Genomic DNA, 13,383 nt, shown 5'->3' with positions numbered 1-13,383 from the left:
TGTGACTAAAATGTATTCAGTTCTGTGTAGAAGGGAGTTGGGTCCTTCCCACTTAACTCCTTGCAACAGTTCATGCTGCAAAGGGATATGAACAGTTTTGTAACTTTGCTGTTGCCTTTTTTTTTACTGATTTTAGAATGTACCTGGTGGATTGGTTGTTTAGATTCAGTCCCAAGTCCTTTCAACTATCACCTCTGTGCTCGCTGACCTATATTGGCTCCTGCTCAAGCAATGCCTCAATCTCAAGAAACTCATCCTTGTATTGAAATTCCTCCATTGCCTCTCCTCTCCTTATCTGTGCATTTTTAAAAATACTTTTTAAGTGTGATGGGGGTTTCTGCCTCTACCACCCTCCTCCACAACCCTCTGAGATATCAGTGCTCATCTAATTCTGGTCACTTGAGCACGCTTTATTTTAATTGCATCACCATTGATGACCGTGCCTTCAGCTGCCTAGGCTCTAAGCTCTGGAATTCTCTCCCTAAACCTCTTCACCTCTCTTTCATTCTTTAAGATGCCCCCTCAAAACGTACCTCTTTGACCAAGCTTTTGGTCAACTGCCTGATATTTGCCTTATGTGACTTGGTATCTAATATATATCTCAGTATCTCAATAATGCCCCTGTGAAGCACCTTGGGGTGCTTTATTACTTTAAAGGCATGATAAGATTATGACTTTGTGCACTTGAAAAATGGACAAGGTTGCTTGCTGTTAATTGATCCTTGCTTTTATTTGAGGTGATATAATCTTGTATATGCTTTGTTTATCAATTTTTCTTTCACTTTTCTGTCCTCCATTCCTGATGATGCCCCATGTTGGAGCATAGAGCAGTGAGCATATTGAACCAACATTCGACTGATCCAATTCCCATGTCTGATCCTGCACTGTGTGTGTTGGCAAGCCATTTCCTCACAGGAAACATCACAACTCAGACTCATCCTTTTGGCAAGAGCCTTTGGATAGCAATGGGGCCAAAAACCCAGTTGATTTTTCAGCTCTTTCTCACCACCAGCCCAGTCATTTATGTGTCCCCACTGCTGCCTTTGGTGAAGTGATGTAACCCTAATTCAATATAGACCGGAATTTTCCAGCCCCATTGGCGTCAGGCATCATGGTGGGTGGGGAAGACACAATGTAACAAGAAGGCCAAAAATTGGTTTCACGCCGTCATGAAACCAATTTGCAATCATCTACTCCACCTGTCAGTGGCAGGCTATGTTTCGTGTCGCTACACGTTGGGAGCCTAATTTCAATACTTTAGCATCTCATTATAAGCCCTGCTCACTAGAATCATACCCCATCTCCATGCTGGATCATCCGGGCACTATGCTGACGTGTTTCACAACTGTGTATAAGCAATGTGCTCTTGGTGAGCTGCACTTTGCTTGCAACTTTGAGGTTTGTTTGCCTACCATGCTTCGCACAGCACTCGCAATCATCAGCGCCAGGCTTTGCAGGCAGCACCACATCACTTTTAGGGGGGTGCTCATGGGCAGGTCTCTACCTACCGGACCGGCCATAAGCGGGGTGGCTTTTCAATGGCTGCAGGGCCTTCTTGCATGGGGAAGGGGGAAGAAATGGCCTCAGGCAAGGAAAGAGGCTGCAGGGGAAAGGTTGTACTGGGGAAGTTGGGTATCCCAGGGTGTGTGGCGGCACATGTTGATCTGTGCAAGTGGCCTCAAGATGGTGAGGGCTGAGGAGGCAGTCACCAGAGGAGTTGAGGCCAAATGGACGTAAGAGAGTGAGAAGTGATGTCCCTTGAGACGGCAGTGAGTGAGATGCCAGTAAATGTGTGATGGCCTTATGGGTGTGTGAGTTTAGAGTGATAAAATGGTCGCCTTACCCTGGCGGCACAGATCAGATCATTCATTCGTCACTGACCACCTCTGATACCGCCTCCCAAGCCGGAGTGGTGAGACTGATGGGCCTCCTGCGGCTCAAGCGGGGCTAGAGGGCATCGCAGAGGGATTCCATGGTGCCCAGAAGGCATCTGAGGGATGCATCACTGAATTGGGGGGCTGCACTTCTGTGTTTTGGGGCTATATCATCACTGGAGCAGCCCTGGGCTGGAAGCATTGAGAAGTGTGTGTGCGGCTGCAGTTTAAATATGGTGCCCTGTGTGAGGAAATGGCGAGGTAACGTCATAGCAGGCAAATCGGAGGCTGCCCACCAGCGAGATGGTGTGTTTCCTGTGGCTGCATGATTAATGAGGCGGGAATGGGACGATAAGACATGAAAACCTGCCATTGTGGCTTGCGGGTGAAATGACTTATTTCCCGCCTGCCACAGAGCCTTGTGTAAACCTTGGACGATTTCACCCATAGACTGTTACATTGACTTCTTGGTAAAGGATGTATAGCAGGTTTTTGGAAATTTCCAGCTCCAAGTCAAAGAATCAGCATGAAGTTACAACAATTTTTTTCTACTATATTTTCGGCACTTTGTAGTGTAACATTTGAACCATGATGAACTCTTTAAAAACTGACCTAATTAAAGCACTCAGTAATTTTTTCAATTTTATTTTGTGCTTGGGCCAAATATGTACAATTACAGTAAAAAAAAAAATCACAAAAATATGATTAAACTTACTGAAATAGTTCCAATGGAAAGGTCATCATTCTGAAACATCAACTCTGTTGTTTCTCTCTCCATTCTGAAGCTGCCTGACCTGCTGAGTGTTGCCAGCATTTTCTGTTTTTATTTCAGTTTTTCAATATTGGAAGTATTTTACTTCTGTGTTAATAGTCCCTCGTTGTCTGAGTAGCTTATTTCTTTTCCTTTTTACATAGGCAATGATATGCCCCTGGCAGCTGATTCTGCAGATGTATGATATATTTTGCCAGTGGTCCATTTTTACTTAGTCTCTTTTTTGAAAAAAATCATTTATTCCTTTCACTTTTATCTAATCCATTGATCTTACTTTTGGCTTCCCAGGAACACATCTGTATATTCCCATCATCACCACATATGTAATTTATCTGTTTTTTTTGCTCTTTCTTAGTTGAATTATTCTAAACAACATTATTGAATTTATTAATGGTATTTACTTTTTCCCCAACTGTATCAAATTGATATTTATTTCATTAATTTATTTTTGTTATTAATTATGTCTGCTAAGTTACAAATCAAATATTCAATAATATTTCTTTGTTAATTTACATTTATTACAAATGGTTGGAGTCATACTTAGCATAAATGAAGATGGTTGTGGTTGTTGGAGGTCAATCATTTCAGTTCCAGGAGATCACAGCAGGAATTCCTCAGGGTACTGTCCTAGGCTCAACTATCTTCAGCTGCTTCATCATTGACCTTCCTTCCATCATAAGGTCTGGAGTGGGGATGTTTGCTGATGATTGAACAATGTTCCGCACCATTCGCAACCCCTCAGATAGATACTGAAGTAGTCCATGTCCAAATGCAGCAAGACCTGGACAATATCCATGCTTGGGCTGATAAGTTACAAGTAACATTCACACCACACAAATACCAGGCAATGACTATCTCCAACAAGAGAGAATCTAACCATTTCCCCATGACATTCAATGGCATTACCATCGCTGAACCCCCTACTCCCCATTATCAACATCCTGGTGGTTACCATTGACCAGAAACTGAACTGGACTAGCAATATAAATACTGTGGCTATAAGGGCAGGTCAGAGGCTAGGAATCCTGTAGCAAGTAACTCACCTCCTGACTCCCCAAAGCCTATCCACGATTTACAAGACATAAGTCAGGAGTATGATGGGATACTCTCTGCTTGCTTGGATAAGTGCAGCTGCAACAACACTCAAGAAGTTTGATACCATCCAGGACAAAGCAGCCTGTTAGATTGGCATCCCATCCACAAACATTCGCTCCCTCCACCCAAAGCACAGTAGCAGTAGTGTGTACCATCTACAAGATGCATTGCAGGAACTCACCAAGGCTCCTTAGACAGCACCCTCCAAACCCACGACTGCTGCCGTCTAGAAGGACAAGGGCAGCATACACATGGGAACATCACCACTTGGTTGTTCCCCTCCAAGCCACTCGCCATCCTGATTTGAAAATATATCGCCGTTCCTTCACTCTCGCTGGGTCAAAATCCTGGAACTCCCTCTCTAACAGCACTGTGGGTGTACCTACACCACATAGACTGCAGCAGTTCAAGAAGGCAGCTCATCACCACCTTCTCAAGGGCAATTAACGATGGGCAATAAATGCTGGCCTAGCCAGCGACACCCACAGCCTGTGAATGGAAAAAATATCAAAAGATTTTACACTTTTGTAATTATACATAATATTGCATTTATATAGAATTAATTGTTATATTTACACTTATCTCTGCAGGTAACCCAATCACAACAACTTTGCAAAGCATCATATTTTCTGGCTTATCGTGAACAATACCATAGAAAATCAATTAACATTAGAATAGCGTGTCAGCACACACAGGTGTTTGATATAATCCCAATCAGTCCTAATAGAGGTAATAGCCGTTATGGAGATATGGTTACAAGGAAATCAAAGCTGGGAACTAAATATTCAGGGGTATATGACTTTTCAAAAGGACAGGCAGGAAGGAAAGGGTGGTGGGGTAGCTTTGTTAGTATGAGATGGAATAAGTACGATAGCAAGAAATGATCTTGGCTCAGAAGATGTAGAATCCATGTGGGTGGAGGTAAGAAATAACAAAGGGAAGAAGGCACTGGTGGGAATAGCCTATAGGCACCCTGACAGTAGCTATATTGTAGGACAGAGAATAAATCAGGAGATACTGAGAGCATGTAAAAAAGACCGTACATTAATCAGGGGTGACTTTAATCTTCATGTAGATTGTGAAAATCAAAATGGCAGAGGTAGCCACAAGCAATAATTCATTGAGTGTATTCGGGACAGTTTCCAAGAACTGTATGTTGTGGATCCAGCCAGGGATCAGGCTATTTTGGATCTGGTAATGTGTAATGAGGCAGGTTTAATAAATGATTTCAGAGTAAAGAGGAAACAGTGATCATAACATGGTAGAATTTAGCATTCAGTTTGAAAGTGAGAAACTTTGGTCGGAAACAACTGTGCTAAATTTAATAAAGGGTAATTACAAAGGAATGAGGGCAGGGTTGGCCGGAGTGTACTGGGAAAGCAGTTTATCAGAAAATACGGTTGATGAACAATGGTAGATGTTTAAAAAATTAGTTCAAGACTCACAACAAAGATATATCCCATTGAGGAAGAAGGGTTCAAGGAAGGGGATAAACCAACCATGGTTAACCAAGGAAGTTAAAGATAATATCAAATTGAAAGAAAAAACTTACAATGTGGCAAAAATTAATAGTAAGCCAGATGTTTGGGAAAGTTTTAAAAACCAACCAAAGATGACCAAAAAATAAGAGAGAAAATAAACTTTGAGGGTAAACTGGCAAGTAATATGAAAATGGACAGTAAGAACTTCTTTAAATATACAAAAAGGAAGAGAGAGACCAAAGTGAACACCAGCCTCCTTAGAGAATGAGGCTGGGGAAATAATAATGGGGAACCAGGAAATGGCAGAGGAGTTGAATAAATACTTTGCATCAGTATTCATGATAGAAGACACTGATAGCATTCCAAAAACATTAAATAATCAAGGGACAAAAGTGGGTGGGAATAAATATCACTAGTGAAAAATTACTAGGGAAATTAATGGGGCTAGAGGCCGATAAATCTCCTTGACCTGATGGGTTGCTTCCGAGGATATTAAAGGAAGTAGCTACAAAGATAGTGGATGCACTGGTAGTAATCTTGCAAGAATCCTTAGATTCTGGAAAAGCCCCAGAGGATTGGTAAACTGCCAATGTAACACCCTTATGTAAAAAGGGAGGGAGACAAAAAAAAACTATAGCCAGTTAGCTTAACATCTGTCATTGGGAAAATGTTGGAGTCTATTATAAATGATGTAACAGTGGAGCATTTAGAAATGCATAATCTAATCAAGCAGTGTCAGCATGGCTTCATGAAGGGGAAATCATGCCTAACAAATTTATTAGAATTCTTTGAGGAGCTAACAAGCAGGATAGATAAAGGGAACCAGTAGATGTAATATATTTGGATTTCCAAAAGGCATTTCAGTAAGGTAACGCACATAAGGCTACTTAGTAAGATAAGAGCCCATGGTGTTGGGGGTAGTATATTAGCATGGATAGAGGATTGGCTAACTAATAGAAGGCAGAGAGTTGGGATAAGGGGGGCATTTTCAACCTGTAACTAGTGGAGTGCCACAGGGATCAGTGCTGGGGCCACAATTATTTACAATATATATTAATGACTTGGATGAGGGAAGTGAATATACTATTGCCAAGTTTGTGGAGGACACAGAAATAGGTGGGAAGGCAAGTGGTGAGGATGGCACATTTTACAGAGGAATATAGGTAGGTTAAGTGAGTAGGCAAAAACTTGGCAGATGGAATATAATGTGGGCAAATGTGAGGTTATGCACTTTGGCAGGAAGATTAGAAGAGCTGAATGTTATTTAAATAGAGAAAGACTGCAGAAAGCTGCAGCACAGAGGGATTTGGGGGCCCTCGTGCATGAATCACAAAAAGCCAGCATAGAAGTTCAGCAGGGAATAGGAAAGGCAAATGGAATGTTGGCCTTTATTTCAAAGGGAATGGAGTATAAAAATAGGGAAGTCTTGCTAAAGCTATACAAGGCACTAGTTAGGCCAGACCTCAAACGTGAATAGTTTTGGTCCCCTTATCTAAGGAAAGATATACTGGCTGGAGGCAGTCCAGAGAAGGTTCACTAGGTTGTTCTTGGATATGGAGGGATTTTCTTATGAGGCGAGGTCGAGTAGATTGGGCCTGTATTCATTGGAGTTTAGAAGAATGAGAGAGCTGACCTTATTGAAACATATAAAATTCTTAGGGGGCTTGTCAGGGTAGATGCTGAGCGGTTGTTTCCCCTTGTAGGAGAGCCTAGGACCAGAGGGCATAATCTCAGTAAGCGGTCACCCATTTAAGACAGAAGAGGTGGAATTTCTTCTCAGAGGGTAGTGAATCTGTGGAATTCTTTACCACAGAGGGCTGTAGCAGCTGGGTCGTTCAGTATATTCAAGGCTGAGATAGACATATTTTTAATCAGTAAGGGAATCAAGGATTATGGGGAAGAGGCAGGAAAGTGGAGTTGAGGGTTATCAGATCAGCCATGATCTCATTGAATAGCAGAGCAGACTCGATGGGCCAAATGGCCTACTTCTGCTCCTATGTCTTATGGTTTAAAGGATTTTATGCTTTTCAACTGAAGCCTGACACTGACAAATGGACTCCAAATTGTAAACTGGTACACTGTTGCTAAGACTTACCCTATCAACCCAATGACCCCACCAGTGTGTCCTAAAACCCCTGTTACTGGTTATTGCATGAAACTCGCTGAGTTCTTCAATACTGATTTTAAATCAGTGGCTCGTAATGTGACTTTCAACACCCTGGGGAGGGAAGCTCATGGTCCCGTGGTTGTGTTGTTGAAATGATTTCTTCACGATTGTGAAGGAAAGCGAAAAAGCCGGATTGACATGGGATGGACTAATTACATTTGGGAGGTGGATCTCTTAAAAGGTTTTACCTGGGTCTGGAAGCTATTATTTTAAATACTCGGCAGCATTTATTTTGAAACCTTTTCCAGTCGATGTTGGGAAAACCCTTGACACCATCAGACCTAAACTCTTGACAGCTGCTCTTTAGACTGTGTCATAGAGAACTTGACCCATTGTGATGTAATTCATTTTCTTCTGACATCAATTTTTCCTTCCATACACTGCACCCCTTCCCCGACATATGCTCCCAAATGCCAGCATCGCCCCTGAATACCACCAAACCACACAAACATCCTCCACAACAACTACTACATACAGGTCATACAAACTACTTCCTAGATGTCAACAATCCCTTGCCTTCCTTGTTTTACTGGCCTTTTAAAACAAAAAAATAGAATAAATACATGCTTAAAACGAACTTTTAATCAAAATTGAGATTCCTGACTTAGCTTTCATGCAAATATGCACATAATTATACAATTTAAATCTGAAATCCTAGTAGCTATCCTATAATGCTCTGTATTAAAGAACTTGATTTATTTAATCACTGTAAATCAGTGGCCCTGCTATATTGTACATTACATGAAATGAAGCAAAGCATAACCCCTGGCCATCAACAATCATTGATATGCTGATAATATATTGAAAATCATCATATAAATTATAAAACATTTCATCTGGATGCCACACTTTTATATTTACAGTCTCTTGCAGTTTGCACTTTTAATCTTCATGTTGAATTTGAGCAGATTCTAATCTCCAATGTTTCTCCAATGACCAAACAACAAGTTAATCTGAACGGCTTGAGTTATTGAAATATTTGTGTTTGTGCTTTTTAAAGGGAATCATTTACCAAAAAATGCATTGTGCTCTACATGGTCTAATACTCCTTTCTTTATAAAGCAAATTTTAATCACATTTACAATGAGCAACACAGAGGGAGACCCAAAGTGTGTATATAGAATTTTTTCTGTTTTCAATTTTTAGCTCTTCTAAAAGGAATTAACAGTAGCAACATTTTGTTTTTATTAAACAGGCAGCAGGTGGAACTACCTCTCATCTGGTCAGCTTTTCTTACTTCAATGCATTTAACTCCTTGCTGAACAACATGGAGCTTATAAGGAAGATATACAGCACTTTAGCAGGCACAAGAAAAGATGTACAGATCACCAAAGGTAAAAATTTCAATTTTTGTCCCCTACCCCGCCCAAACAAATTGAAAATTTTTTCCAATATTTGTTGCTTTATTTAATAATCCCTAATTAATCTTATCAGAAAATCAGTGCTCGACTTTTCACAGGTTTGATCTATTAATCAACCTGTAATTGTGCAATGAGTATGAATTTTCTGATTGCAAAACAGTATGTAAGGCTAAATACATTTTAGTCTAGTTTAGTAACAAAACAGTTAAAGCAACACTTTGAATCACTTTCATCTTGGAAAATTTGACCCGAGCAGTTTTCTGCAGCATATCACATAATCTCTCAGTGCAGAAGAGGCCCTTCTGCCCATCGACTCTGCACTGACACGTGAGAAACACCTGACCTACCTACCTAATCCCATTTACCAGCACTTGACCCATACCCTTGAATGTTATGACCTGCCAAGTGCTCATCCAGGTACTTTTTAAAGGATGTGAGGCAACCTGCCTCCACCACTCTCCCAAGCAGCGCATTCCAGACCATCACCACCCTCTGGGTAAAAAGGTTTTTAATCACATCCCCCTAAACCTCCTGCCCCTCACCTTGAACTTGTGTCCCCTTGTGACTGACCCTTCAACTAAGGGGAACAGCTGTTCCCTATCCACCCTGTCTATGCTCCTCATAATCTTGTACACTTCGATCAGGTCAGCCCTCAGTATTCTCTGCTCTAAAGAAAACGACCCAAGTCTATCCAACCTCTCTTCTTTACTTAAATGTCTCATCCCAGGCAACATCCTGGTGAATCTCCTCTATGCCCCCTCCAGTGCAATCACATCCTTCCTATAATGTGGCGACCAGAACTGCACACAGTATTCCAGCTGTGGCCTCACCAAGGTTCTATACAACTCCAACATGACCTCCCTACTGTTGTAATCGATGCCTCGATTGATAAAGGCAAGTGTCCCAAACGCCTTTTTCACCACCCCACCAACATGCCCCTCTGCCTTCAGAGATCTATGGACACACACGCCAAGGTCCCTTCGGTCCTGAGAACTTCCTAGTGTTGTGCCGTTCATTGAATACTTCCTTGTCAAATTACTCCTTCCAAAATGTATCACCTCACACTTTTCAGGGTTAAATTCCATCTGCCACTTATCTACCCATTTGACCATCCCGTCTATATCTTCCTGTAGCCCAGGACACTCAACCTCACTATTAACCACCCGGCCAATCTTTGTGTCATCCGCAAACTTACTAATCCTACCCCCCAAATAGTCATCTATGTCGTTTATATAAATGACGAATAATAGGGGATCCAGCACAGATCCCTGTGGTACCCCACTGGACACTGGCTTCCAGTCACTAAAGCATCCTTCTGTCATCACCCTCTGTCTCCTATAACTAAGCCAATTTTGAATCCACTTATCAAATTACCCTGTACCCCATGTGCATTTGCCTTCTTTATAAGTCTCCCATGTGGGACCTTGTCAAAGGCTTTGCTGAAATCCATATAAACTACATCAACTGCATTACCCTGCTCACCACCTCAAAAAATTAAATCAAATTTGTTCGGCATGACCTCCCTCTGACAAAGCGATGCTGACTATCCCTATCAAACCTTGCCTCTCCAAGTGGAGATAGATTCTCTCCTTCAGAATTTTCTCCAATAGTTTCCCTACCACTGACGTGAGACTCACTGGTCTGTAGTTCCCTGGCTTATCTCTACAACCCTTCTTAAATAGCGGAACCACATTAACTGTTCTCCAGTCCTCTGGCACCTCCCCCGTGGCCAGAGAAGAATTGAAAATTTGGGTCAGAGCCCCTGCGATCTCCTCCCTGGCCTCCCCGAGATCGATACCTTCATCCTCGTTCTCTTGGGTGAAGATGGATGTGAAGTATTCGTTCAACACTCTACCGATGTCCTCCGGCTCCACCCATAGATTGCCCCATTGGTCCCTAATGGGCCCTACTTTTTCCCTGGCCATCTTCTTCCCATTGATATACTTATAGAATATCTTGAGATTTTCCCTACTTTTACCAGCCAGAGCTTTCTCATGTCCCCTCTTTGCTCTCCTGATTGCTTCCTTAAGCTCCACCCTGCACTTTCTGTACTCCACTAATGCCTCTGCTTTTTTGCTCCCCTTGTACCTGCTCAAAGCCTCTCTTTTCTTTCTCATCGTATCCTGAATACCTCTGGCCATCCATGGTTCTCTGGGCTTGTTACTCCTTCCTATCACCCTAGAGGGAACATGTTGAGCCTGTACCCTCCCCATTTCCTTTTTGGACGCCCCCCACTGCTCTTCTGTAGATTTCCCCACAAGTAGTTGTTCCCAGCCTATCTTGGCCAGATCCTGTCTTGTTTTACTAAAATCCGCTCTCCTCAACCCAAAACATTTTTTAGCAACTTGTCTATTTCTCTGTCCTTGTATACCATGTTGTGGTCGCTATCACTAAAGTGCTGCCCCACCACCACCTCAGCCACCTGTCCAGCATCATTCCCCAGAATTAGGTCCAGCACTGTGCCGTCCCTTGTTGGACCCTCTACATATTGACCTAAAAAGTTCTCCTGTACACGTTTCAAGAAATCCACTCCATCCAAGCCCTTAACACTATGTCTATCCCAATTAATGTTGGGAAAGTTAAAACACCTAATATAATTACCTAATTGTTAATGTTTTTACACACCACCACAAATTGTGCACATATTTGCTCCTCAATTTCCTGCTGACTATCTGGGGGTCTATAATAAACATCTAACAATGTGGCTGCCCCTTTTTTATTCCTAAGCTCTACCCACAAAGCTTCATTCGATGCCCCCTCCAAGATATCATCTCTCCTTACTGGCTCCTTAACTAATAATGCAGTGCCGCCTCCTCTTTTACCCCCTCCGCTGCCTGAAGATTCTATATCCCGGAATGTTGAGCTGCCAATCCTGCCCCTCCCTCAACCACATCTCTGTGATGGCTACTATGTCACAATTCCACATGTTAATCCTCACCCTTAACTCATCCGTTTTACCTGTAATACTCCTGGCATTAAAGTAGATGCCATTGAGCCTTGCTTTACTCCCCTGAAGCTTGATGCAGCTGTACTCCCTCTGACTTGATTGTTTTACTGTATTATGATGTGTCCCTATTCTGCTAACATTCTGTGTCCCCTCCCCCTGCCGAGTTAGTTTAAACTCCTCCCAACAGCACTAGCAAACCTGCCCGCAAGGATGTTAGTCCCGCTCTGGTTCAGATATAGACTGTCCCGCTTGCGCAGGTCCTACCTTCCCCAGAAATGGTCCCAGTGATCCAGGAATCTAAAACCCTCCCTCCTGCACCAACTCTTAAGCCATGTATTCATCTGCGCTATTCTCCTATTTCTATGCTTGCTAGGACTTGGCACTGGCAGTAATCCAGAAATTACAACCCAAGAGGTCCTGCTTTTCTGTCTACTGCCTGACTCCTTGAATTCTTGATGCAAGACCTCATCCCTCTTTCTATCTATGTCATATGTTGCAAGATTGCTGGTCTTATGGTAGTAATATTAGATTAGACTTCTTGTGACAATGCTGGACTAATAATAATTCAGAGGAAGTGAGTTTAGATCCCGCCCTGACAGTTTGAAAATTTGAAAGGTGGTAACAAAAAAGTGAAAATAATATGTTGGACTGTCCAGGCTGGTTCACTGATGTCCTTTAGGCAAGAAAACCTGACATTCTTACTTGTCTGGCCTGCTTGTTACACATCTGAACTTACGAACCAGGAACAAGAGTAGGCCATTTGGTCCATTGAGCCTGCTCTGCCATTTAATAAGATAATGGCTGATCTGATAATAACCTCAATTCTGCATCCCCCTACCCCCGATAACCTATCACCCCTTTGCTTACCCAGAAACTACCCACCTTTGCCTTAAAAATATTCAAAGACTCTGCTTCCACCGTCTTTTGAGGAAGAGAGTTCCAAAGACTCTCATGAGCTTTTGAAAGAAAAAAATTCGCCTCATCTCTGTTTTACCCCTTACCTTTAAACAGTGACCCCTAGTTCTAGATTTTCCCACAAGAGGAGATAATCTCTCCACATCCACCCTGTCAAGACCTCTCAGGATCTTGTATGTTTCCATCAAGACACCTCTTGCTCTTCTAAACTCCAGCAGATACAAGCCTGTTCAACCTTTCCTCATAAGACATTCCGCCCATTCCAGGTATTCGTCTGGTAAAACTTCTCTGAACTGCTTCCAATGTATTTATATCCTTCCTTGAATAAGGTGACCAATACTGTACACAGTATTCCAGATGTGGGCTCACCAGTGCTCCGTATAACTGAATCATGATCTCCCTACTTTTGTATTCAATTCCCTGTGCAAAATTTTTGTTTCTTAACTGCCCTCTAAAGTGCCAATCCACTCGAGGACAACTGAGGATGGGAAATTAATGTTATTCTTGCTAATCAAACCCACATCAAAAAATGAAACAAAATAGGAACTTTTGGAGTTCCCCATGGTTCAGCCATGTAACATAAAAAGCGGCAGAGTCATATTAACCAGGAAAGTCTCTGTGCAGTATGTAGCAATACAGAGGAATTACACAATAGAATCAGGCTATTTGGCTCAATTAGACCATTACCCTCCATGCTGATTTCAGTTTGGTCCATTGATGGACTAGTAGGAAGAAACCACATGTTTGTACTGTCTTTAGTGGAGCCTTTGA

The 13,383-nt window shown here is 42.2% G+C and overlaps 1 protein-coding gene across 1 annotated transcript in view; it reads left to right on the top strand.

The window, feature by feature from the left end:
* The window catches only part of slc25a12 (solute carrier family 25 member 12), a 147,399-nt gene that overhangs the window by 52,133 nt on the left and 81,883 nt on the right, over nucleotides 1-13,383 (top strand). Inside the window, exon 7 of the mRNA XM_041200800.1 lies at nucleotides 8,585-8,723. Within this exon, the coding sequence (XP_041056734.1) occupies nucleotides 8,585-8,723 (139 nt within the window). The remainder of the gene's footprint in view (nucleotides 1-8,584; nucleotides 8,724-13,383) is intronic.

The sequence above is a fragment of the Carcharodon carcharias genome, chromosome 12 (genome assembly GCF_017639515.1).
Source record: "Carcharodon carcharias isolate sCarCar2 chromosome 12, sCarCar2.pri, whole genome shotgun sequence".
Classification (NCBI taxonomy): Eukaryota; Metazoa; Chordata; class Chondrichthyes; order Lamniformes; family Lamnidae; genus Carcharodon; species Carcharodon carcharias.
The sequence above is the reverse complement of the archived record's forward strand: the minus strand, read 5'-3'. Positions and strand labels throughout refer to the sequence as shown.